Raw genomic sequence first — 27,731 nt, 5'->3', positions numbered from 1 at the left:
TAATTATCTCCCAAAGGCCCTACCTCCAAATGCCATGACATTGGGGATTAGATTTCAGCCTATGGATTTTGGGGCAATACAAACATTCAGGTTATCACACATACTAACCTACCATTTCTCCTGGGAGGTTTTGTTGTTGTTATTTTGGGTTTTTTTGTTTGTTTGGTTTTGGTTTTTTTAGCCTAAACATGTATGCTAGCAACTCATTTAATTTCATTTAATTTTTTTTAACATTTCTGCTAGAAAGAGAAGAATATTTGTTTTGTTCAGGTTAGGCAGAGAGGATGGTTATATAACCCATTACTCTTTAAGTACCTATGTATCTATCTGTCTATCTATCATCTCTCTTTCTATCTATGAAGTTCTTATTCTTCTTTGAACTAGTGATAACATCTTACTGGTTTCCTCATTGATTATTGAATTAAATAAATTCCTTAACATATATTCATTTTATATCTGGATCAGAGTCATGATTCTATCTCCCTTAAAAATGATCTTTTAACAACTGCAAGTAAGTACACATTTTCTATACTGATAAAAAGGAGAGGAAGTTAAAAAAAAAACCTACACCCACTAAAAAATGGTCAAGTCCATTTTTTTCTTCAAGTGTCAAAAAATATGTTGCCCTGCATTCCTGACTTACTCTGACTTAAAATACAAGGTCATAGCTATTACCAGGAAAGCTGTAACAACTTTTTTGTTGGTTTGCTTTTAAATTCAGTATTCATGTATGAATTATGTCACATTATAATCTGTAGATGTCTAGTAAATATAAGATGTACAGTTCAAATCTCTTAATATAAACATGAAACCATAAGCAACCAGGGGGCATGCAGACACCGTTTATTGAACAATGGGGTGCACATTTAGTTGGCAATTCTGTAGTTTGCGTGGATTTCTGGTTTCACGTCACAGACGATGCTCAAAAGCTGGTTGATCACACTTTCCATGGACTTGTTGTAGCTTCCATTCAGTTCTTTTATCTTCTCTAGCGTTTGCGCTTCTATTTCTTCCGAGATGTTACTCTGAGAGCCCATTATCTGCCAAAATAAAACAGACAATTCACTACATTATACATCATATTAAAATTTAGTTGTTTTGTAAGAGTAGCATCAACATATATACACTACGGAATGTAAAATAGTTGGCTGGTGGGAAGGAGAAGCATAGCACAGGGAGATCAGCTTGGTGCTTTGTGACCACCTAGAGGGGTGGGATAGGGAGGATGGGAGGGAGGATCAAGAGGGAGGGGATATGGGGACATATGTATGCATATGGCTGATTCACTTTGGCGTACAACAGAAACTAACACGGTATTGTGAAGCAATTATACTCCAATAAAGATCTATTAAAAAAATTAATTGTTTTGTAAGTTAAATTCATTTTGGCTTGTTTGTCATTTACATTATGCATTATTTTTCCAGAATTTTTCAGAGAATGGGTAAGATCACCAGTATTATGAGTGGGATGGATACACTTTTCTAAAAGAATATTATCTGCAAAAAAAAGTCAAACCTGAATCACTATGCTGTGCACCTGAAACTATATTGTAAATCAACTATTGAAAAAAAAAGGAAGCTGGCCACAACAGGTGACTTCTACTTCTAAATTGACCTTCACACAGTACAAATTGAATGCAAGTTCACAGTCATTATACCATGCTCAGAAATTTTTTCATGTATTGATATTTATAATAGTTTCCATTGAATTCCTGTATCTTACCTATTGCTTACTTTCTGTATTAAAAGTCTGGAAAATAAAGTTGAAAGACATCATTAAACCCATTTTGCTGGTCTTTAAAGAGCAAATACCTGGTTTGTCAATTTTTAAAATACATTATCTGAACTCATTAAATCTTTTTTTTTTATTTTGCGGTACGCGGGTCTCTCACTGTTGTGGCCTCTCCCGCTGCGGAGCACAGGCTCCGGATGCGCAGGTTCAGCGGCCATGGCTCACGGGCCCATCCGCTCTGCGGCATGTGGGATCTTCCCGGACCGGGGCACGAACCCGTGTTCCCTGCATCGGCAGGCGGACTCTCAACCACTGCGCCACCAGGGAAGCCCTTTTTTTTTTTTTTTTTTTTAGAAAGATACAGCCACAGTATGCTCAATAAAATACTTTCACATGCACAGGTGTACCTTTTTTTAGGTATTAGATATAATCTTGAAAATTTTGGTATAAATTGGGATATACAGACATTTGGTCCCTAATTTTTATGGCTCGAGTTACAATTTTTTGATGGTGTGAAAGTGATACAAATTCAGTAGAAACTGTACTTTGAATTTTGATCTTTTCCAGGGCTAGTGATATTCTATACGATACTCTCTTGTGTTGCTGAGCAGTGGAGGCCACAGTTCCCAGTGGGCCCAGTGATCTCAAGGGTCAACAACCCTTATACTCACACCCATTCTGTACCCAAACAACCATTTGGTTTTTCACTTTCGGTACTGTATTCAATCAGTTACATGAGATATTCAACACTTTATTACAAGATCAGCTGTGTTAGATGACTTTGCCTAACTGTAGGCTAACGACAGTGTTCCAATCACGTTTAAGGCAGGCTGGGCTAAGCTATGATATGGGTAGATTAGGTGTATTCAATGCATTTTCGACTTTGATAGTTTCAACCTACCATGGGTTTATCAGGAGGTAACCCCACCATAAGCTGAGGAAGATCTGTACTCGTCCATCTAGTTCCATTGTAATTTTAGAGTTCTGTTTAACTTATCTTTCTGATTGGTCTTTCATGGGCAGTGATTCCCAGTATTTCCCAGTACCTCCTCTATCTCTTAGCCTCTCTGTCGAGTAATGATATGACTGAAATATAATTTTACCAGGGGAGTTACCAGTTTAAAGGGATTCTGCAGAGAAACCCTTTGTAAGGTTATCCTTTGCTAAAGCAAGCAGACAACTCCTAATTTTATCTCCTTTGTAAACTCAGCCTTTCTTGAACAGGACATTGTGAAGGCAACACAGCTGGTTTTTCTCTTCCATGAGTGTTTATGGAAAGTATGCATTTAATTTAGTCCAAGAGACCTCACTAATGGTTGATTTTTTTACTTCAAGGTAAAGAAGGCTATTCTAAATTCTAGAATCCACATGATCTTTCTGGGTCCCAAACTTGAAATCAAATGCAATTGAGGTGATCAGGTTCAAGTTCTTTTCTGTTTATAGTCCAGGCAATTGGGGCCTCCTAGTTCAAAGAAAGTCATTTTGGGGTGATATAGCTTCTAAGACATCAAATAACTTTTATAAAATAACATTTTGATAAGTGAGTATACAAGAAGCACAGACATGTGGACGAAATTTCCTTTGCTATGAAGATACTGAAAAATAGAAGAGAACTACTTACCAAAATTAGTTCTACCAGAATAAAATTTTTCCTCTAAATCCAATATTGGATTTTTTTTTTGAGTTTGATAGAGTCTACCAAACTCAAAAAAAAAAAAATTATTGTTTCTAAATTCAATGTCTTAAGTGGTGAAAAATTTAAAAGACACACAGTTATGAAACTATTATCTACTTTTCTTTGGAGTAGTGTTAAAAATAGTTATTATTAGGCTAAGTTATTGCAACTGTCCTAAAGGACTTTGGAAAAGTTCATCTCAACCTTAGGCTCTTTATTTTTATTGGAGTGTATTTGCTTAACAATGATGTGTTAGTTTCCGCTGTACCACAAAATGAATCAGCTATAGGTATACATATATCCTCTCCCTCTTAAACCTCCCTCCCACCACCCCCATCCCAGCCATCTAGGTCATCACAGAGCCCCGAGCTGAGCTCCCTGTGCTATACAAGAGCTTCCCACTACCGATTTGTTTTACACATGGTAGTGTATATATGTCAATGCTACTCTCTCAACCTTAGGCTCTTTATTTTTTAAATGGGGATAACATCACCCATTTGATGCGATCGTTTTAAAAATTCAGCCGGATTCATGAATGCAAAGTGGTGCTGTCCAACAGAAATGCAATAGCCCCAAAGTGAGCCATGTAAGTAATTTTAAATTTTCTAGAGTTGTATTTAAAAAAATTGGTAAAATTAACTTGAATAATATTTTTATTTAACCCAATATAATCATACTACTCTTTTAATATACAGTGTAATATTATTGCATTATTGTTTGTCATACTAAGTCTTTGTAGTCTGGTATGTATTTTACCTTTATAGAATGTCTTAATTTGGACTAGCTACATTTCAAGTGCTTGGTATCTACATGAGAATTACCATCATTTTTGGCAGTGCAGGTCTAGGGCGGCAGATGACAGCCACTAGTATTAGTTATATTCTTAAGGTGATTTGTTAAGGCAACATGATAATTTTCTGAAGATATTTATTATGAAGACGGTGTTTAGCACAGAAGCTTAGCACTGAGCAAATAATCAGTAAATGTTAGTAATGATTATTATGATTTCTCACTGTGTTGCTTGTACTTTAAAATTTGTATAATCCATCTTAAACTTTCAGAAACATTGGAATACCCTTGTCAACAACCCATACTCCTATGTCTCATCCTGCATAATTATATGACATTATTTCTGAGTTTATTTGACCTGCAATAATTTGAGTTTCTGCACTGTTTCCTAGATGGTACGATAGCATGCCTCACCATACACCACTTTAAATGGTCTTCCTTGGGAAGAATTGCATTTGTATCTGAAGACAGTGCTACTTTAAGGCATGTAGGAGTTTAAATGAATGAATGTAAGCTCCACAAGGTGAGGGATAAGTGTCATCTCGTCCATTGATGAGTTATAACTGCCTCAAATGTTGCCAGGCACATAGTAGATGCTCAATACATATTTGTTGAACAGAATAGAATGAGCAGATCACCAGGTGTTACAGAGAACTTATTACCTGTTCTACTGTTCTTCTTGGCCAAAGCCTGCTGCTTGAATATTTGGGACACTGTATAAATTAGAAGTTGATAATTAAGTGACAACTAGTGGTACATTTGGTCGAAGGGTACAATTTAAAGACTTCTCTACGTGTATTTTCAAACCTTCAGTGTTGAGACTGATGTGTATAGCTTTACAGCTTAATGACCGATGGTGTTGGTGAAATCTTTCAGCATTCAATAAGTTTCTTTTTGAGTTGTTTACATGTTCCAGTTTAAGGGTAATCAGAGGTTCAGGTCCCACACACAGTTTTGCGTTCTCAATTTGTGGTTGCTTCAAGGAAACAAAAATGTTTTCATGATATGAATTTAGGAAGAAAGATTAAAGACAAAAATCTTCAATATGCCCAGGGCAACCATTTTCAGGTCTTTGGTTTACATGAATGGTGCATCTAACTTCTACTTGCATTAACAGTAGATTTCATTTTTCCACTGTAGTAGTCCAGATTTCTTTTTATCTTCTTCGGTAGAAGATGTTATTTTGTAGGACTTTTCCAAAGTTCTACAGGATGGTTGCAGTAACTCCATCACTATAGTTTTGTCTTTTTGAGAATATCGTATAAATGGAATCACACAGTATATACTTCATATCCAATAAAAATGAAATCAAACAGTGTAAATGACGGCCTTCTCTCACTCAGCATGGCATCATTTTTAGAGGCCCCAAGCTGTTGCCTATATTTTTAGTTTGGTCTTTTTCATTGCGGAGTGGTATGAAATTCTAGCAAGGGATAAAGTGAAACAAGGAATAAGTAAATAAGCAAGGGATCAGTAAATCTTTGTTCTAAAAATATTCGTTGATATACAGCCCACATTGGGATGCTTGCTTCTATTGACAAGTCAGGGGAGTTGGAAAAACCCAGACATGAACAAGAGCTAAAAAGCAACCAAAAAAGTAGCATCAAGGAGCAATCCCCACAGCAGGCAGAAAACTGGTTTCTTGGGTCTCCTCCCAGACCTCCCACATGCCCTGGGTTAATGATGATGAGCTTTAACTGGAATAGCTCTGTGTCTGACATATGGAGGTCACGCCAGGAAAGAAGATCTGTGCTCATGGTTGACAATATGCTTGAGGTAGCAGAGGCTTAAACATGCTGAACGTTTTATGTAAGCTTTTGATCAACTAGCTGTAAGATTGGCTTAGAGCTCTAATTATGAGAGTAATGAGGAATTTTAATTATTCTCTGATGCAGAGAACAAATATCCTGAACCAGTTTTACATTTTAGGAGATTCTTCTGGAGAAATAATATTTCAAGAGGTTAAACCCAGCCACTTTCTAAAATGATGGTCAGTTTTGTAATTACTTAAAAATGTATATATTAGAAATATCCAACACAGGATCAAAAGAGCTGATTGGTGTGAAGAATGATTATTTTTTCAGGTCCTAATATGGCATGGTTATGACAGAACTCAGTAGGAAAGATAAAGGCATGGAAGGGATGTTTAGTTATTCACTCTTACTTGATACTTATTGGATACTGACTGTGGAGCAGACTCCATACCAATGTCAAGGAAAGCAACAGAGAACAAAACAAAGAACCTGCATTTTGGTGCTTATAGTCCAGAAGGAAAGATAAACAATAAGCAAACTATGTAAATATATAATATATCCAGTAGTGATAAATGCTATGAGTACAATGGGTACTTACTTTCTTTTTTTATGAGAGACACAATTTTAGATAAGGTGATCAGGAAGAAGAGCTAACAACTAAACAGAGATCAAGGAGAGATGAATGTGTGTAAAAGAAGAAGATCCTTGGAATGGATAGAGCATAGGCAAAGGCCCTGTGGCAGCAGCCTGTTTAGTTCTTCTGGGATAAAACAGGGAGACATATGGCGAGAACAGAACAAGTAGGGACAAAAGTAGTAAAAAAATGTTACAAATGACCAAAGTAGATATTGTTGTCTATTGCTGAAAAGTCTTCTGGTATTTCCTGATGATTTCCTTTTCAATTAGCTGGCTTCATTCCATAAATCTTTCATGAAAATATAAAGCAATGCTGTTTCCTACCCTAACATTTAAAAAATATCTGCGGTTCAGAGTAAAAGGTAAGTGCATGACATTTTCAGAGCTGACAGTTTAGAGAGATAGCCAAGGGCCAATCATAGAGCGCGTATATGCATGTGTGGACTTGGGACTTTATGATTCCTTTTTCCAAATATCGATAAGAAGAATTTATTTTCGCTGAGTGGTCCACTTTGTTCTAGAAATGGCTTTTTATTTTAAGAAACAGCCCATTGGAGAAGTTTTTCCTACCGTGTAATCCAATTTACCCGATCCCACCTGGGCTCCGCACCTACTGCCACTAAAATCAAAGCTGTAAACAGAAAGATTTACAAACTGCTTGTAGTTCATCTTGCAATGTCAGGCTTCTGCACAGAGCTTTATTTGTATTTTTGCTGAGGCAAAAAGAAAATATATAAACTTTAGTTATGGCACATGGAATTTAAGCCATATTGCAATCAGCTCTGAAAAATTCATGCGCGCATATATATATATATATATATATACACACACACATCTTTATTGGAGTATAATTGCTTTACAATGGTGTGTTAGTTTCTGCTTTATAACAAAGTGAATCAGTTATACATATACATATGTTCCCATATCTCCTCCCTCTTGCGTCTCCCTCCCACCCTCCCTATCCCACCCCTATAGGTGGTCACAAAGCACCGAGCTGATCCCCCTATGCTATGCGGCTGCTTCCCACTAACTATCTACCTTACGTTTGGTAGTGTATATATGTCCATGCCTCTCTCTCGCTACTTATGTATCTTTTTTACTGTAAACTGTAGATATTTTTTTAAGTGCTAGTGTAGGAAAAAGCATTTCTTTATATTTTCCTAAAAGATTTGTTGAATGAAGCCAGCCTGTTGAAAAGGAAATCATAAGGAAATACCAGAAGACTTTTCAGCAATAGATAACAACATGTACTTGGGTCATTCCTAAATCTTGAATCCACCAAAGGAAATTTGGCCTAACAAGTTCATTGTAGAACATTGTGCAACACTTTTTATTGATTCTATTAGTAAACGTTCACAGACAACAGCAACCAAAATGTTCTCTGATGTTTCTTTCTTTCTAAAATGTGTTAGTCAATAATCTGTTGTAGTTGTGGCTCGGGGGCTCTAGAGTGCAGGCTCAGTAGTTGTGGAGCACGGGCTTAGTTGCTCCGCAGCATGTGGGATCTTCCCAGAGCAGGACTCCAACCGGTGCCCCCTGCATTGGCAGACCACAACTACTGAAGCCCACGCGCCTAGAGCCCATGCTCCGCAACAAGAGAAGCCACCACAATGTGAAGCCTGCGCACCACAGTGAAGAGTAGCTTCCGCTCGCCTCAACTAGAGAAAGCCCACGTGCAGCAACGAAGACCCAACGCAGCCAAAAATAAATGAATAAATACATTAATTAATTAAAAAAAAGAATCTGTCGTAGGAATAATACTTTAACCAATTCCATCCACTTGTATATTTGAGAATACGATTTTTAATCTACAATGTGTTAGACAATAACTATAGATTGACACTTTCTATGACAAATCAAAACGCCTTGGAAGTGAAAATGTAAAATCAGTAATTCTGTAACGTTTAAGATTTTGCTTGATATTCAGCCTTGGTTGAACTATATTCGCTCCATCCAGGATATTTTTCTCTCCTGGTAGTGTGCATGACACCTTATGAGGATTAATATCATTATTAATGAATATTCATACCTTATAGTCTATGCTGCAAAAAAATCAGTGCTGACTTTCTTACTTACCTTAGCGTGTTTCTGTCGAAATTCCTGATCTCTCTGCATTCTGTACTGGTCAATTTCTGCCATTGCTTCCTCCTTGGCTTGACGCAAACGCTTGGCTTTTCCTGAAAATTAACAGTGGCATAGAAGGAGCACTATTTCTTTTCAACCCATCTGGAATTTACAACTTGATTTTTAAAAATATGGGTGAGGTCTTACATTATTACTATTATTATTATTATTGCGATACGCGGGCCTCTTGTGGCCTCTCCCGTTGCGGAACACAGGCTCCGGACGCGCAGGCCCAGTGGTCATGGCTCACGGGCCCATCTGCTCCGCGGCATGTGGGATCTTCCGCGACCGGGGCACGAACCCATGTCCCCTGCATCGGCAGGCGGACTCTCAACCACTGCGTCACCAGGGAAGCCCTCTTACATTATTTTTTGACGCTTTTTTTTTTTTCTAGAATGACATCCTGCATTAAAAAATGATAGATGTTGAAAAATTCCTGGTTTTTTCAATTGGATTCTTTAGAACATGGAAATGACAACATTCTTTCACACCTCCATGTTTCAATAAAATATCTGCCCATTTACTCACAGCAGTACCAGCCAGAGAACAGATTTTAGCTGTCACTGAGTCAAAAAGACATTATTTGGTCAGACTTTCTGTCCTGATTTGCTGCCAGGAATCCTTCAGTCCATACCAACTGGATTCTATTGAATACTGGCAGATCTCCAAATGCACAAACATGCAGCTCAGACTCTATCAAACCAACTAACAATTTTTTAAAGCATTTTATTGGGTTTTTTCCTTGCCATTTGTTGACTCTAGAAAGTCTGATTAAGCCCCAGAGCACATCAAAGTAGATACTTTTTGTAGTAGCTTTCTCTGAGGGGGACTTGAAAGTGATTGTAAAACCAACCGTTTTTAATGGTTATGAGATTTAGTTAAGTAGCTGTCTTTTCTTTTATTAAGAGCAAAGGTGTAAGCCTTAAGCCAGCAGACAGCAATGCAGATGAAAGTTTCAGACAAACACAAAGCGGTGGAGATCATTAGGTGAGCACATGACTTTTTTTGACAACCAGAATAAGTTTGGGGGGTTATAGAGTAATAGTCATCGCTGCTAGGCACTCACCACTCACCACCTTCAGATACTAATGCTTTGTGATCATTAAAACTTTAAAGAAATTCTCAACTGTATTAAAATTAATTTGTCTCAGAATCTATCGTCTCTTTATTTTAAATGCCTTTATTCTTTTGCCCATTTAACATAGTTTCTTCTCTCTGATAAGGTCTCAAGCTTTTGTTTTTCATCGTTGTCAAGGATTTGTTACATGGTGTAGACTTTGAACTAAATAAGTGTATTTTCAGACATAGGAAACAAACTTATGGTTACCAAAGGGGAAAGGGGGGAAGAGGGATAAATTAGGAGTTTGAGATTAACATATACACAGTACTATATATAAACGTAAATTAGATAAAATAGATAACCAGCAAGGACTATATAGCATGGGAAACTATATTGAATATTTTGTAATAACCTGTAAGGGAAAATAATCTGAAAAAGAATATATATATATATATATATATACACACACAGATATATATATATACAGAGATATATATATATATACACACAGATATATATATATATATATAAATAACGGAATCACTTTGCTGTACACCTGAAACTAACACAACATTGTAAATCAACTATACTTCAATAAAAATAATGAATGAATAAATAAATAAATAAATGTGTTCTCTTTAAGTAGCATTAAAAAAATCTTAAACTTTTATCTATGTGTCAATCTAGATACAGGCTTTTACATCGTTTTGTCTCTCTGTACCTTTGTTGTATTTGAGTGTAGATGGTGTCTAAATGTCTCTCCCTGCTGCGTATGAATTGCTTTGCTAGTCACTGTATATAGATGGGATAAAGAGAGTCGCTGAGTTATAAATTGAGATGTGTCTCTTTGAATATGTATTACCCTTGAATGGGACTGAGCTGAGCTCATTCAGAACAGAATCTGTCTACACTCTCTGTAAAATCCAAGGTCTCATATAAATTAATGGTCTTCTGATGCTTGAGGCTTAATGGAACATTCACAGCAATGCTTACCTTTTTCCCACCTAATTAATGCTCCTTACCATTTTGCATATACAGATTTCTTTATTCTCGATAGTTCTAACCATTTTGTGGCAACCAAACACATGCTATCCGCAGAACAATTAGATATGTTGGCAAGGAAAGCTGTTGCTGGATCCCCAGCCTACTTTCTTATCACGGCTTATCATTCACATTAGGACAAAAATACGTTTAAGACGTATTAACATTTTCTTAGTTATAATGGGTTCTAGGATACATAATGATGGGTTGTAGGATACGATTTTATCATTCAACCCCATAAAACATCTTGACTTCCCACCTTAATTGCAAATTATGTTAAATATACTGGTTTCAAAGTCTCGACTCTAGCACATAAAAATAATAACAGAAAGAAGAAAATCTCCATGTGCCCTGCCTCCGGGAAGAATCCAGTACTCCACTTAAGAGGCTGCATATTAGCTCCATCGTGCAGTGACAAGCTCAGAGTGTGTCTGAGCCCCTCCTCGTGGCACCAGTCACCCGCTGGTTCTCATTCAGTTAAAGAGGAGAGCCACAGGGAAGTCGCTGCTAGCACAGCAATTTTCTGGAAGGACTGGGCAGCTGCCGCCTGTGAGAGCTTGCATATCTTCCACCTGATTTCATCCAGGGCAAGAAACTAGAGCCTCACGCTGACTGTCTCGCTGGAGGTGAGGCAAAATGCATGCATCACATCCACTTGTATTAACCTCTAGCTGGCTTCTCCGTCTCTGCGGGAGATTTCCAAATTTTTAAATTACACCTCTTCCGGAAAGACAGATACCATTTGATATTGCTTATATGCGGGATCTAAAAAAAAATGATACAAATGAACTTATTTACAAAACAGAAACACAGTCTTAGAGAATGAACTTATGGTTACCAGGGGCAACGTGTCGGGGTGTCGAGGGATAGATTGGGAGTTTGAGATTGGCATGTACACACTGCTCTATTTTAAATAGATAACCAACAAGGACCTACTGTATAGCACAGGGCACTCTGCTCAATACTCTGTAATAACCTAAATGGGAAAAGAATTTGAAAAAGAATGGATATATGTATATGCATAACTCAATCACTCTGCTGTACACCTGTAACTAACACATCACTGTTAATCAACTATCCTCCAATATAAAATAAAAATTTTTAAAAAAAGCATAAAAAATTACACCTCTTTCTTCTTAAGCATTAAAAACATGGCTGCTGTGAACCAAAAGGGGTTCATTTTCTTATTTCTCAATACTTTCTCTATCAAACACAAGGGCGACCCTATGACAGATTTTAAATACAACAGTCAAATTTTTGTCCCAAATTTCCTCCAAGATCACACAGGCTTATTAGGCTGAATGCTCTAACTTTTGTTTTAGAGAATGTGGTAATCTCACACGTCACGATTTTAAATACTGCTAAATCAGGTGCTTCAGGGTGGTGCAGGAAAGGATGGTTTTCATTTATTCATCCATTATTCATTCAATATTTATTGAACACTTATTACTACTTATTACTTATTACACTTATTACTACACTCAATACTACTTATTATGCACAGGGCTAGAGCCAGAAAAATATATGATATGGTCCTTGCCTCTAGCTGAGGTACATATGGTGTATTTTTGTTTTTTTGGCTGCGATGCGAGGCATGCAGGGTCTTAGTTCCGTAACCAATCAGGGATCCAACCCTCACCCCTTGCATTGGGAGCACAGTCTTAACCATTGGACAGCCAGAGAAGTCCCAATATGGTGTATTTTGGAAACATGTACATGCTGCTTCAACGTCCAAGAGGAAAATTAGAAAATGCATAAAATTGTGAAGGATACACAAAATCAACTGTGAAAGCAATGAAACAGAAATCTTGGTTCTATTTGTTTTGTGACAGTTAAAGATGACAACATTTATGGAAACTTCTACTATGAAAATTCTAGAGCCTGTGCTTCCCCTTCATCCCAAGAGTCATGTTGCATCTTCTGGTAACAGAGGAAGTGAAAAATACAAACAGACCCACACATGTAGAGTAAGGGGCTCAGAAAAGGCTGCTAGGGAAGGTCAGGGAAGACTTTTGAGGAGGAAACGTTAAGCTGAATAGACTTAGCCAGGACAGAAATGGGAATGAATTGTCTACTTTTGAGATTAGAAAAAATACAAGACTATCTTTTCTGAGATATTTTTGGGAAAATTGGACTACCAGGGAATTCCCTTATTTTATTAAATTTATTTTATTGAAGTATAGCTGATTTACAATGTTGTGTTAATTTCGGCTGTAGAGCAAAATGATTCAGTTATACATATAGATACATTCCTTTTTTCATATTCTTTTTCATTATGGTTTATCACAGGATACTGAATACAGTTCCCCTTGCTATACAGTAGGACCTTGTGGTTTATCCATCCTCTATATGATAGTTTGCATCTGCTAATCCCAAACTCCAAATCCATCCTTCCCCCAACCCTCCTCCCCCTTGGCAACCACAAGTCTGTTCTCCATCTCTGAAGTCACTCATTTTTAGACATTTGGTTTGTTACACAGAAATGTCCTACATTCAACAAGCCATTATTGGGATCTATTCCATAGGATGTTTTGTGGGAGGAAAAGTAGGAGAGAAAGATGATTGGATTGATTTTTAGGTGATTTGTGGGGAAAGGACTAAGAAATTGGGCAGGTTACACTTGAACTCTATGTGGGGACAGAGGGCAAGGCCCACAGCTGCATCCTGCCTGGTTTCTTGGCTAGAGGAGGCCAAGGGACTGTCCCAAGATGCTGATGGGTCCTTGAGACACTCTGTTGGTTGTATGGCTAAACTGGTTCTGGAACGTGTTCTGGTGGGAAGACAAGATGACATTGATCATTTCCGAAGGAAATCAGAATGATACAGTAGACACTGATACAATAAGATGTTAGAAGCTTTGTAACCTTAAGCCAGTTATCTAGAGTTTCTGAACCTGAGTATTCTCATCTATAAAACAGATTTAAGAATCTACTGCAAAGGGTCATTGGAAGGATTTTTAAAATCGTATATGAAGTGATTGTAAGAATATGCAACAATTTCTAATCATTGTTAGGAAAACAGATTCCAATTCCTGGGACCCTTTTGCTAAGAAGGAAGGCAGCGAGTAAAGCATGAGCTGGAGGAAAGGTCCCTAGGATGTCACCAAAAAAGAAGCCTCTGTAGGCTTCCCTGAGGACACCTACGTGGGTATATCCAGAGGGCGGCTGGACAGACATCTTTGGAATTCAGGAGAAAGGTCTAAAATGGAGACAGAGATTTGCTTGTTAGTCATCTGAGTTTGTGCGTGTACTAGTCCTAGCAGCGGGTTTGCACTGAAATCAACGCCAGGGGACGGGGTGGGGGCGGGGGTGTGGAATGAGAAGAAAAGAGGGCTAAGGTCTCAACCTAGGGATCACCAACATTGGGGGATGAGGAAAGGAAGAGGAACCTCAGGAGGATCTGAGAGTAGTCATCAGAGAAGTAGGGGAAACCAAGAGAGAGGACAGAACTGTGCAAGGAGGAGGTGGCCAACACACATTCCATGAAGTGGAAATAAGAGACATCTAACCAACCAATACTCCTGTCTATCTACTATGTCCCCCACTCTTCTAGGTCTGTTGATACAGCAGTGAAAACCACAACAGACAAAATTTCTGCTCTTGTGGAGCTCTGAATGTAAGAGGGGGAAGCAGAGATAGGAAACAGGTAGTAAGGATATGATACGGCAGGGATGATGAACACTGTGCAGGGGAATCAAGGCGCCTAAGGGACAGAGAGACAGCAGTGGGTGCTGACACAGATAGGGCAAGCCTTTCAGAGGACGGGGTATATGAGCAGAGACTTCAAGGAATGAAACAACTAGCCATGCAAATGCCTGAAAGGGAAGAGCATTCCAGGCAGAGGGAACAGCAGAGGCAAAGACCCTGAGGGGGAAGGGTATTTGACAGGTTCAAGGAACTGTAAAAGCATCCGCCTGGCTGGGTCACAGGTCAAAGAGAGCAGAATGGTTGAATGTTAGGAAATGATATCAGAGAGGCAGCAGTGGGACCAGGTCACGGAGATCTCTTGGGGTTGATAAAAGACTGGGATCCCTGAGGTGCTAAAGCCATGAAGGGTTTTTAGCCGCAATGTGGCATTATACTACTTCTGGTTTAAAAGGATTTCTTGGGACTTCCCTGGTGGTCCAATGGTTAAGACTCTAAGCTTCCAATGCAGGGGGCACAGGTTCGATCCCTGGTCAGGGAACTAAGATCTCACATGCTGCACATAGTGACCAGAAAAGAAAAAAGAAAAAAAATAATACAAGAAAGGATTTCTTTGGCTAGTGTGGTGAAAATAGATTGTAAGGGCTAGGGAGAAGCAGGAAGATCGATTTGAAATCTATTGCAATAGGTCAGACAAGTGTTAATGATGATTAGAAATAGTAAAGCAGCAGTGGAATTGACAAGAAGTTCTATATACTTTGAAGACAGAGTTGATGGAGAAACAGAGATAGATGAGTCAATGCTGGCTCCATCATTTTATTTGGGGGCAGAGTCAAGAAAGCAGTTTAATTGAGATGGCCATTAAACATCTAGTGGTGTGGGGAGAAGGCTGATGTTTATATAAATTTGGAGATCAGGGAAGCAATTCAGGCTGGAAATATTAATTTTGGGAATCATCAACCCGGAGCCAGGATTTAAAGTCATGGAATTAGATGTAATCACTTAGGAAGTATCTGTGGATACAGAAGAGAGCAAGTCCCACCTGGGCCCCCAACCGTAGAGATTGGGAAGATGAGAAAAAGCCAAGCATGAGAGCAGGGCTGCATAGTCCAGTGAGGGAAGAGTTTCAGAGATGAAAGAGGAATTCAGTTGGGACTGAGATAGTTAATTAATTGGATTTAGCAACTTTGCTGGTCTTGACAAGGGGGGCTTTGGTGGAGTTGGAGGGACAAACATCTGATTAGAATGGGTTCAGGAGAAAATGGAGTTTAAAAAAATGCAGACACAGGCAATACAGGCAACTTCTTTGAGACGTTTTCACTAACAAAAACAGACTAAGAAGGTAAGGACTCAGGACAGCCAAGTGAATCTGACAATTAGAGGATGTTGGATTGTGTCCTTCAAAATATGTTTACATCTGGTACCTGTGAATGTGACCTTACTTGGAAAGAAGGTCTTCGCAGATGTAATCAAGTTAAAATGAGGTCATGCTAGGGCTTCCCTGGTGGCGCAGTGGTTGAGAGTCCACCTGCCGATGTAGGGGACACGGGTTCGTGCCCCGGTCCGGGAAGATCCCACATGCCGCGGAGCGGCTGGGCCTGTGAGCCATGGCCGCTGAGCCTGCACGTCCGGAGCCTGTGCTCCACAACAGGAGAGGCCACAACAGTGAGAGGCCCGTGTACTGCAAAAAAACAAAACAAAACAAAACAAAAATGAGGTCATGCTGGATTGAGATGGGCCCTATGTCTGATGACTGGTGCCCTTCTAAGGAGAGGCAGATCTGGAGACAGAAGCATAGGGGCACAGAGTAGACACACAGGGAAGAAGACCTTGTGATTACAGAGGCAGAGATTAGAAGGATGCGGCTCCAGGCCAAGGAAAGCCAAGGATTGCCGGAGATCAGCAGAGGTTAGGAGAGAGGCACGGGATAGATTCTCCCTGAGGGTCTCCAGGAGGAAGCAGCCCCGCCAGCACCTTGTGTCTGGACTTCTGGCCACCAGAGCTGGAGGTTAATACATTTCTGATGTCGTAAGCCACCCTGTGTGTGGTGATTGGTTACAGTGGCCCGAGGAAGATAATAGAGTGGCTTAGAGAATCAGAGCAACAATGTTAGTTGAGCTTTGGAAACCAAATCAGATACTTGAGTGTGGTACAAACAGTAGGTATACAAGTGAAAACAAAAAAGCATAAACGGAGCAGAGGTCACCTTGATTTGGTATAAACACAAAGTGCACTTGAGGAATGCTTGGAGATTTCTATCTGTTGCTGATAACATTTTTATTCTGCTCTACCACATAGAAAAAAAAAAAGGAAAAAGCTTTCTTGGCTCTGGGGGGTTGTTAATATTATGATATAACCAACCTGGTTTGAAGAATGCTTTTATTTGGTTCACCTACTACAAACATTGGAAAAAGTGAATTTGCCAAGGAAACAAAGAAGCTCCTCTCTTTTGGTGCCTATCTTCATCTCTCCTTTCATTACTCTACCTCCTTGTAATTACTTTGCTTTTTCTTTTACTTGTTCTTTCCTTGTTAAAAAAAATATGACCAAATGTTATTAAGAGATGAAAATGTCGTGTGGTTATTATTTTAACATGACCCACTCAAAGAAATGAAAGCCCAACATACCTACAAATACCCCATTAGTCTGTGGGCTATAAAGAAAAAGGAAGCATTTACAAGCCTACAAAACATACAAAACAGGGCCATGAATTTTTACTGTAACAATTTTTATTTTATTAGTTCAGTAGAAGGCGTATCTTCATGAATCAGAACACACACTTGCATAGTGAAAATTGATGAAATCAAGGTGCTTGTTTAAATAAACTTGGAATATCTGTACACTGGGAAACAAACAATTACAAATGCTGATTTACAAAACTATCGTTGGTAGGTCTCCTAGAGAGCCAGACAGATCTGCACTATTGTATTCCCTGATGCGTTATCTAAGGAAGAAGTAGAAATATTTCAATTATTTATTTTGCACTAAAGTATAATTCAATGGGGACTTCATCAAAGATGCTGAGGAGGTCAGGGGAACTCAGCTGAACTCAGAATCCTCGTTATTAAGTAGCGGAAGAATACTCATAGCTAATTCTCGTGCAGCCCCTTCTGGGTACCAATGGGCGTTTTAAGTCCTTTATAAGCATTCGCTCAGTTGATTATGACATCAACTCCACGAGGTAGATACTGTTCCTCCAGTTTGAGGCTAAGAAGGTCAAGGCATCGGGATCCTAAGAGACGACCTGCCCGGTGCCACCCAGCCAGTTGGAGGCTCAGCCCACACTGTCTGGTTGCAACCCCTGTGGGTGTGTCCCTTTCCAAGATTGCAGTGGTATAAGTGAAATAAACACTGCTCTCATAAAAGGTCATAACTTAAAGTAAAAAATCATATTCCAAAGAAACACAAGTCCTTATTCCTCCTGTTGATAATGGTACCTTGAATTTCTATTCTAATTCTGATCAAAGATGCAGTTCAAGTCCCCAAACCTGGGCTCCAGGATAGGTCCCAGTTCTGTTGCAAAAATGTATTTAGTTTGTCTTTGGCCAACACACCCACTTTGATGCTTTGATTGATGAACAACTTTTAGGCAAAAGGTATTAACTTCAAGTAAGATTATTTAAAATAGTGTCAACCTACTGTGATTCCATCTGAATTCAACCAAACAGTGTCTCAAATAAAAATTTAGGTGAAGGTCTTAACTAATAAATACAAAGGAATGCATAATCGGTGAATAGAGGCAAATATCTGAGTTCTTCAAATGAAATGTAGGTAAGGATCTTAACTAAAAAATACAATGGAATCCATAATCAGTGAATAGAGGCAAACATCTAGAAGCAGACCCAGTCTCCCCTATTACAAGAAAAATTGACCCAGAAGCTGCAGTTGTAAAAAAGAATGAAATTAGACTGTGTATTCTATTCTTCTATTTCATTCTTCTATTGTTATTACTTATAGTAACATACAATATATATAGTATAAGTTAAAAACAACAATAACTAGTTAGTTTGTACCCTACTGCCTTAGGCATCATTTTCTGAACCTTAAAAATATTTGGCCATATACGTATTAAATATTTATATAAAATATAATGTTTATATTTAATATTATAAACATAATATATAATATAAATATTATATATATATTATTCTTATATATTTTTATATTTTAAAAAATATAAAAGATATTTATATATTTTAGAAAAGAAAAAATTGAAACTCAGAAATCCTCAATAACTTGCAAAAGAAACATAAGAAAAAGCCAATGTTTTTTCTATTTTATTGCCTCACTTTTTAAGTCTGTTCACTCACCCCCAACTCCGCACTCCCGCTCCTTCAAAACAAAACAAAAAACAACCTCATCTGTCTCAGCAGCTGGTAAGTGGGGACCTGTGATCCTTATATAACGGGGCCTCCAACCCCTAATCTGTACCCCTTTAGGGAAAACCTTTATTTTTTTAACATTTATTTATACCATCTACTGGATTATGTAACAGCTTCACCGGGATCTGAGGCAGCCTCCTTAATGGAATAAATCAATATTTTTGCAACATAATATTAAACATGTCCACCTTATTAATCTTATATTTTTCTAAAAGGATTAACATGTAAATTGCTGTGTTTTCTCTCTCTCTCTCTCCCTCTCTTTCTCCCGTTTAAAATGAATATTCCCAAGTCTCTTTCTAGCAGAGACTCTATGTGTACGTTTCTGAGGGACTTTCCAATAAATGGATTTAAGAAAGAGATGGTGATTCTAGACCTTCTACAATGGTGTTCACTTATTGTGATCTGTTGGTTCTCATTCTGAATCTCTATTCTGCCTTCGTTATGTCAGATTTTCAAATAAATCTCTTTATGGAAAAAGATAAAGTGAAACATATGGGTTTATAAAAATGATGGCTATCTGTACCTCTCATGTCATTTACATATTTACGTCACTGGGGAATTCTTTAAGGAAAGGTCTAGGTCTACTCATCAGCATATGTATTAGAGCGGCTTGGAAATGGTGGGTGCCCGATAAGTACTTATTGAATTAAATAAATGAATGAAATAAAACATAGTGAAATATGAGAGAAGCTACAAAATACCAGGTAGCAAAGGTATTATTTTATGTTGCCTTAGCGTGCTTAAGAAGTGAGTATGATGCCCCGTTACAGCTAGGCAAGAAAACAGCTTCTATCCAGTGAAAATGCTTCTCAAAGCTGTTTGAGGCAGAGGAGAGACATTCTCTGTAAAATTGAGTGCAGAGGTTATTGGTTGAAATAACATTTGGAAATATATTTTCCAAAATGTTTTTAAGGTCTGGGTATTTACTATTACTGACTGATATTTGCTTGAATATTTAAGAACAAAGATGAAGAAAAAGAAAAGTACACAAGTACTTTCAGTGACCGGCAAACAAAATGAACATTTTGTATACGAATAATACAGTATGGATTTTCTAGTACTGACTTCTGAGGAAAGATTGCCCAAGGACAGCATACATACTTGAGGAAAGGAAAAGAAGTTTGGCTTTTATCTTTATTATGAAATCTGAACTTAGACTGTTCTGACTGGTTCCCACTTTCAAAAAACTTGTATGATTTACAGTACTTCTCTAATGATGTTGAAAAAGGAGAAGTAGTTGGTAAAAATCATTTGGATCCTATAATAATAGTGATTCTTTTTTTTTTCTTTTTTTGGCTTCTCATTTGTTGTTTACTTATTTTTTTAATTGAAGTATAGTTGATTTAGAATGCTGTGTTAATTTCTGCTGTATAAGCAAAGTGATTCAGATATATATATATATACACACACACACATTCTTCTTTTAAATATTCTTTTCCATTATGGTTTATTATAGGATACTGAATATAGTTCTCTGTGCTGTAGAGTAGGACCTTGCTGTTTATTGATAACATCGATCCTGTATGTGCTTTATCATTGTTTCACTTCTTCCATAATGGAAAATAAAGGTAACATAATGATCACATCTTAAAATAGGTTGGTTTTCTGTTCTGGATATTTTAAATGTGGTAAAGAAATCTGAATAAAAAATAAGGGAGTTTTCTACACTGTTTCAGCTGGAAGGTACTGGACTGCTTTGTTTCCTGTACAATTACGCTGCATTCATACCATTTTGCCATCCTTGGCATGGCTTCTTGTAGAAAAAGAAATGGAGAACTAGGTAAAGTTTTCTTTTTCATTATCTTTCGCCATCCTGTTCTCTTCTAGCTCTTCCACATGGGGTCTTTTTCTTTTTTGTTGTTGGTGCCCACCTTGCTGAGTGTTCAGGAAATCAATTTATCTTAAGAAAGGAAAATGATTTTGCCTGCGGTAGAAAACCCCAGGGGACAGAGCAGTGCCTCAGCCCGACTTCCTCTCTCACATTATAATGTCCTGTGCCTGCATTTCATGCGATACACTGAAACTAGCTTCTGCCAGTATCACCCGATTCCTATCACTCCATGCATCCAACTATTTACATAAGCAACGATTTTAAGACATGATCCCTATCTCGCAGGGCTTTGAATTTAATTGCAGAGACAGGGCATGTGATTAGGGAGAAGGTAAATGACATACCTTCCTATAGATTAAGTCATCATGTGATAGGAAATGAGACAGTGGGAAGAACAGAGGTCTTGGCCCAGGGAACATGAATTTGCGTTGCAGATCTGTGATCTTAGTTTATTCATTATAAAAATCATGTACGTTTTGTACCATGCAGTTGTTAAGATCGTGGCTGGGTAATCAGACCCCATCCAAATCCAGTCTCTACCATTTACCCTCTGTGCGACCTTGGGAAAGGGGCAGAATTTCTCTAAGCATCACTTTCCCCTTTTTGCAAAATAGATTTGTGTGAGGGGTAAATAAGATAAGCTTTGAACATGGTGCTTGGATGATATTTTCTATTTTTAAAAAAATATCATGGCAAATTATGGACTCAGTTTCTAGATACGTGAAATGGAAATAATAGTAATACCTAATTCATATGGTTGTTGTAAGTATCAAGGAGAACAGGAAGGGGCTTGAGGTTTATTGAGAACATCTTACCTGTTAAGTCAGTAGATGCAGGGCTAAATAGCAAGAGTATTAGAAAATGAGAATAAAATGGAAATATTTTTAAAACTTAGAAATTAAAAGCTATCCAGAGAGGGAGGAGAATGAGCCATTAACTGTTATGATCACAATTTTATGGAAACAGAAACCGATGCTTACAGAGCTTAAGTCACTTGCTTATATTCACTCCTTAGTAAGCAGATTCAATCTGGAAGTTGTCTATCTCTCTCTTTTTTTGTTTTCTTGGCCACACTGCATGGCTTGTGGGATCTTAGTTCCCCAACCAGGGATTGAACCCAGCCCTGGCAATGAAAGCACCAAGTCCTAACCACTGGACAGCCAGGGAATTCCCAGTGGTCTATCTCTGAACCATGTCACAATATTGAGACACTGAGGCTGGGCAATGTGAAGGAACTTGCAGAGGCAAAGCTTGAGCCTGTGTCTCCCTAACTTCAATGTCCATTATCATTTCACGTAGCAGGTAGCCTGTCCAAAAGATCTGAACTGGCAAAATCCATCCCCACTACAGTGATGGGGGACAGACAACTGGGTAGTTTCTATGAACTGGCCAAGGTCTACCAGGGAGTGTGGTGGAACCAGGATTTTTTTTTTTTTTTTAAAGAAGATGTTGGGGGTAGGAGTTTTATTAATTAATTAATTTATTTTTGCTGTGTTGGGTCTTCGTTTCTGTGCGCGGGCTTTCTCTAGTTGTGGCAAACGGGGGGCCACTCTTCATCGCGGTGCGCGGGCCTCTCACTATCGCGGCCTCTCTTGTTGCGGAGCACAGGCTCCAGACGCGCAGGCTCAGTAGTTGTGGCTCACGGGCCTAGTTGTTCCGTGGCATGTGGGATCCTCCCAGACCAGGGCTTGAACCCATGTCCCCTGCATTAGCAGGTAGATTCTCAACCACTGCGCCACCAGGGAAGCCCCACGGAACCAGGATTTAACCAGAGTCTGCCTGCCCCTGAGATCCGTGCTCATCCTACTGCACCCCCCCTCGTCCCTTTTTGTGACAAAACTCTCACAAATCAGACAGAATGGAGACTTACTCTTCTTAGCCTCCTCGAGCTTGTCCTTGGCCCTTTTCTCTGCCTGGAGGAGCTGGTGGATCCCTTGAGACTGGCTGGTCATGGCCGCGGCTCCAGCCAGGCGGCTTCTGTGACTCTGGGAAGTGATGGATCTATTTATCCTTAGAGAAATCACCACATAGCTCAAATTGTTGTGTCAACAGTGAGTTCTAAGCACAGCTGTTGGTTCCAAAATGGCCTGAGTGAGTAGGATAGCTGGACTCCAAGGAGAGCCCAAGGGTGGAATCCAGAAAAACAAGTTAAGTCAAGGAAGTTGAGAACTTATTTCTGCCAACTTTAGCTCTTTTCTGTGAAATGGGTGTTGCATCTACTTACAAAGAGTCAGTAAGAGGTCTTTAGGGAGATCAGCGAACCTATCCCTCCTAGGAATACTGACTTATTTGCTGAATTTTTCTTTCAAGTTACAAGATCTTTCTTTGTTCTTTGTCCTGGTAGTTCTAGTTTTAGGTCTTTATTTGTTTCTAGTGATTCAATTATATCCTCAGGACAAATTTATTAACATTTTGGGAGGAAAGGGGATTTCCTGGGTTTATGATAGACATCTATTCTGTTCTCTCCCTAGGCCTCAGGTGATAGGAAAGAGAAGGATTCTTTGGGGCTTTGTGCTGTTCTGTGGCAACGCTGTTTGCTAGAGTTCGATCTTAGTACAGTGACTAAATCAGCATTAAGGGAAATATTACTGAAGTTTTTGAGTTTAAATTAAAATCATCTAAACATGCATTTTATGTTAATTGCTTTGTGCTTGCATTGGGGGTTGTCCTAAGACAGTCCAATGAAATCCATCATATTTGATTTGATTCAATCCACTAGTGATTGGACAGATCGGAACGTTCATCACAGTAGAGGATCATAAAATATCATTCACACGTATCTAAGAGTTTTATCTGAAATGAAAAGTTAATCTTTTGACATATGGCCAAGGCTTTATAATCAGCAGAATGGAGTGTCATGTACTATTGCTTTCATAAACGACACCTCTGTTGCCTCATCTGTAAATATCAGGTACCATTTCTTTCAATAGATGAATGAATTTAAAGACAAGTAGAATACATTCTGAGAGCTAAATCTTTTAAGATTTTAGTTTCCTCCTAACAGTTTAAAAATATCTCATCGTCCATACCTGTATCAAAGCACCAGGTGTACATCATGTGTACAAATCTTTCCAAAAAAAAAAAAAAGCTCTTTTTCACAAGGGCACTTTCTTTCTTTTTGCATTCATATTTAATCATTTTATAAAATTTAATTTTTATTGCATAATTACAATCCAACTGGGATAAACAGATATGTGAACAAACACAGCTCTTGCTAAACGCAGATTTCAATTGTAAGAGCAGAAGACTGAAGGCGAACTGCAAACTCATTCATTGGCTTCATGTTTGGCCTGTCTTAGGCATCAGTTAGTACTTTTTTACTAACTGAGAGAATGGAGATCATCAGTGATTTCAGTGAATGGTTAGGTGGAGGTCATTGTAAGAAACTTGCTTTAATTTTATACCAACAGTGCTTACTGACTATCTCCTGAATGCATTGCACCAAATGAGGCCAGTTCAGGAGAATCAGATCTTGAATTACAGAGAAAGGGTGATTCTGGAGGGAGATTACAGGAGAGGAATTAGGTAAGAAAGATGATTTTTTTACACTAGCATAGAAAAATACTAAAAGCTTGAAGGGACAGGTATGACTTTGTCACCATTTGAACAAGGTACTTAGCTAGATTCGCACCAGCAAAGGCATCTCTGGTCCACAATAAACACCTTCCTGGCCTGATTCTAAGACTCCTTTCCTGGGTGTTTCATTTTTTTTTTCATTCAAATCAGTTTGCCTAAATAATATAATATTAATGTGTGTGTGTGTGTTTTAAATCAACTTGGGGAACATTTTACTTTCAGACACTTAGTACAGAAAATATGTATTATGTGAAATACAAAAGGTGTTCAACACCACTTCCTGCCACTAACACAAAATGATGCTCAACAGTGATTTACACTGGGACTAATTGTACAAATTCAAGCACTCAGAACTCAGCAATGCCCTGATTGAATTTTGGTCTACAAAGTTCTCAAACACTTATCAGAATTCTGTATGTAAACTCTGATAGCAATAATGATAACTTCTTTTTAAAATTTTTATTGAAGTATAGTTGATCTACAATATTGTGTTAGTTTCTGCTGTACAGCAAAGTGATTCGGTTATACATATATATATATTCTTTTTCATATTCTTTTCCATTATGGTTTATCACAGGATATTGAATATAGTTCCCTGTGCTATACAGTAGGACTTTGCCTTTTATCCATCCCTTATATAATAGTTTGCATCTGCTAATCCCAACTCCAAACCCATCCCCCCATTCTTTGGCAACCACAAGTCTGTCCTCTATGTCTGTGATTCTGCTTCATAGAGAAGTTCATTTGTGTCATATTTTAGATTCCACGTATAGGTGAAATCATATGGTATTTGTCTTTTTCTTTCTGACTTACTTCACTTAGTATGATCATCTCCAAGTCCATCTACATTGCTGCAAATGGCATTACTTCATTCTTTATTATGGCTGAGTAATATTCCATTGCATACACGTACCACATCTTCTTTATCCATTCCTCTGTCTATAGACATTTATGTAGCTTCCATGTCTTGGCTATTATAAATAGTGCTGCTATAAACATAGGGATGCATGTACCTTTTGAATTATAGTTTTGTCTGGGTATGTGCCCAGGAGTGGGATTGCTGGGTCATATGGCAACTTTATTTTGTAGTAATGACAAGTTTTGAATAACCTAGATGTTCAGTCAGAACAGAGGAATCACCCATTGTTAGATGCTACTAACACAATAATACTGTCAGGTACTTTCAAAATACCTGTAACTTACAGTGAACATATCCTTGGCAGAAAATTGTAATTATACTTCCTTTAAGATCTCACTCATAATTTTAAATTTTATGACAGAAGTTTTCCTTCTCTTCATTTAATTAATAGAGGAGTCTTTCTCGGGACCAGAAATACCAACAGAACATTGCACGATCCTTCTTGACAAAAGGATGCAAAGTGGAATATTGGAAGAGGTGTCCACTTACACAGGAGAAAAGGGCTTTGAGTGTAACTGAAAGTGGGGAGTTAGAATGATTCCATCTTGTCTTTTCCTGACTCTCAAAGGATCACAGTCCCACTTAGAAGGAGGGATAGAAAAATCTACCCATAAGCAGAGAAAGATCTCGTCTCAGCCTGGGCTCTGGGTAAAAAAAAAGTAACTACAGGCCTACACTTGTGTAGATTTGATGGTATATTAACAGGATCTTCTGTAGAAATAAAACCATGCTGGACAGGAGTTTACAATCTAAACTGCAGAACAACTGGGAAGGTAAAGTGCAGGGGAAGTGGGCAGAGTGGGGGTGGGTAGTGCCGGAAGCCTGGGAGGGGAATTTGAACTTTATCATAAATGGAAGGGATTCATTTTTATCATACTAATGGGTTGCTGTAACTGTGTTAGTCCCTTTTAAAATCAAAGCGAATTCCAGATGTGACTTTTCATTTATAAAATTTAACATTTTGAGGATAATCATACTTTAAAAATTTTATCTGTTAATAACCCAGATTTGAGTTGTTCTTTAAATATTTTGTGTTGTTGAGGCATTAATGGACAAGCATTTCTTTTTCTGTTCACCCGCAAAATACCAACACAACTGCGTCTGAGACTTCACAATTCCAATGCATATTTCCTTACATTCACCCGTTTGATTCTCCCGGTTGTCCTGGAAATGGGTATTGTTGTCACATATCACATCGATTTAATCAGTAAAGAGACTGGGGCACCTATAAAATAAGCAAGACTAGTGTCAGGAAACTGTGGCTCAGAAAACCTGAAAAGCAGCCCCAAGGTCAGGGGCTCCTAAGTGGAAGGACTGAACTCATCTCAAGGTCAACTATCTCCCTCCCACCCCACCCCCCAATCCTCTCTCTTCCCAGGAACAATTTCCTTCCATATTTCTTTTTTCTTCATGAAAAAGATGAACAGAAAACAAGCCTATCAATTGGCATTTCCCTCTGTATAAAAACATGATCAAAATATGGATCAAACAAAATGCTAGGTGATCAAACATTTGAAAACAAAAATATCAAAACAAAGTGAGATTTGACTTAATTTAGATTTCCTTAATTAGTGAAAATTCCTCCTCAGAAATACTCGTTTTAGGCAACTAGAGTTCTTCCTATCCTATTTATTTGGGACCACTTGTTCTGGTCTTACTGTTTATTCTGTTCTATTTTATATTTCCTTTTATACCTAAAAATTAAACCAAATAATACAGTTTTCTTTAATTTGAGTGGTACGAATCATTTTTGGTTTCTGTGTTCATGTTGATTTCTATGTGTAACCATATAAGAAACACAATTTACTGATACTATTACTTATTATTATGTATATTATTTATTATATATGATGTTATTTTATGCTTATTTATTATTATTTTCAATAATAAATTGAATATTTAGGTTATATATTTTTATACAAATTCCAAAAAGTAGAAGTGATTTGGTTTCTCAGATGAGGTAGAGAAATAAGGCATAGCACTCCTAGTAACTTTGTAAAAAGGAAGTGTAAGAATTAGTATAGTGTAGATTTAGGTCTTTGTTCTTTGATTCTCTTTTCTAAATACTTTCATATTTCTTTTTTATTAGTGCAGAATGCAAAAAAAGAAGTTGCAATAAATGACAAACTCTTAGAAACAAAACCTGTGCCCTTTGAAAATGTTTCACTGTTGAATGTTGGATTCCAGTGAAATACCTCTTAGTTTTGCTTGTACTTAGCTTGAAAAAAATGTAGCATCGAAAGTTTTGAATAGCTAACTTATACATTTAGTGAGCGTTCAGTCTATATTTTTTGGTTTCTCTCGTTTGAAGTTTCATTTCTGCTCAGACTTCCTCTCACCATCCATCCATCCCCTGCATATTTCAGCTAATCATATGATCCTTCCTCCTTTTGCCCACGTTGGTTTAGTCCCTGAGTCCGAATAATAGTGAAAAGTAGCTTAATTCCTGGTTTCCTGAAGGCCTGGAGCCTCTAGGTATTTCAAAACTATAAGCTGTAAGTTTTTAAGCAAAGAACCAAGTCTTGGTCTGGAGGCTTCTACAGAGCCCAGAATCATTATTCACATC

The 27,731-nt window shown here is 38.0% G+C and overlaps 1 protein-coding gene across 1 annotated transcript; it reads right to left on the bottom strand.

Annotated features, from left to right (window-relative positions):
* Window positions 1-866: 866 nt before the first annotated feature.
* Window positions 867-22,622, bottom strand: ATP6V1G3 (ATPase H+ transporting V1 subunit G3). Its single transcript, XM_030844375.2, has 3 exons — window positions 22,541-22,622; window positions 8,662-8,762; window positions 867-1,040 (listed from the first exon to the last, which is right to left on the bottom strand). The coding sequence occupies exons 1-3, from the start codon at window positions 22,620-22,622 to the stop codon at window positions 867-869; spliced, it is 357 nt and encodes a 118-aa protein (XP_030700235.1).
* Between the last annotated feature and the right edge of the window lie 5,109 nt (window positions 22,623-27,731).

Source organism: Globicephala melas, chromosome 1 (genome assembly GCF_963455315.2).
Source record: "Globicephala melas chromosome 1, mGloMel1.2, whole genome shotgun sequence".
NCBI classification, from domain to species: domain Eukaryota; kingdom Metazoa; phylum Chordata; class Mammalia; order Artiodactyla; family Delphinidae; genus Globicephala; species Globicephala melas.
This window is presented reverse-complemented; position numbering and strand designations above follow the sequence as displayed.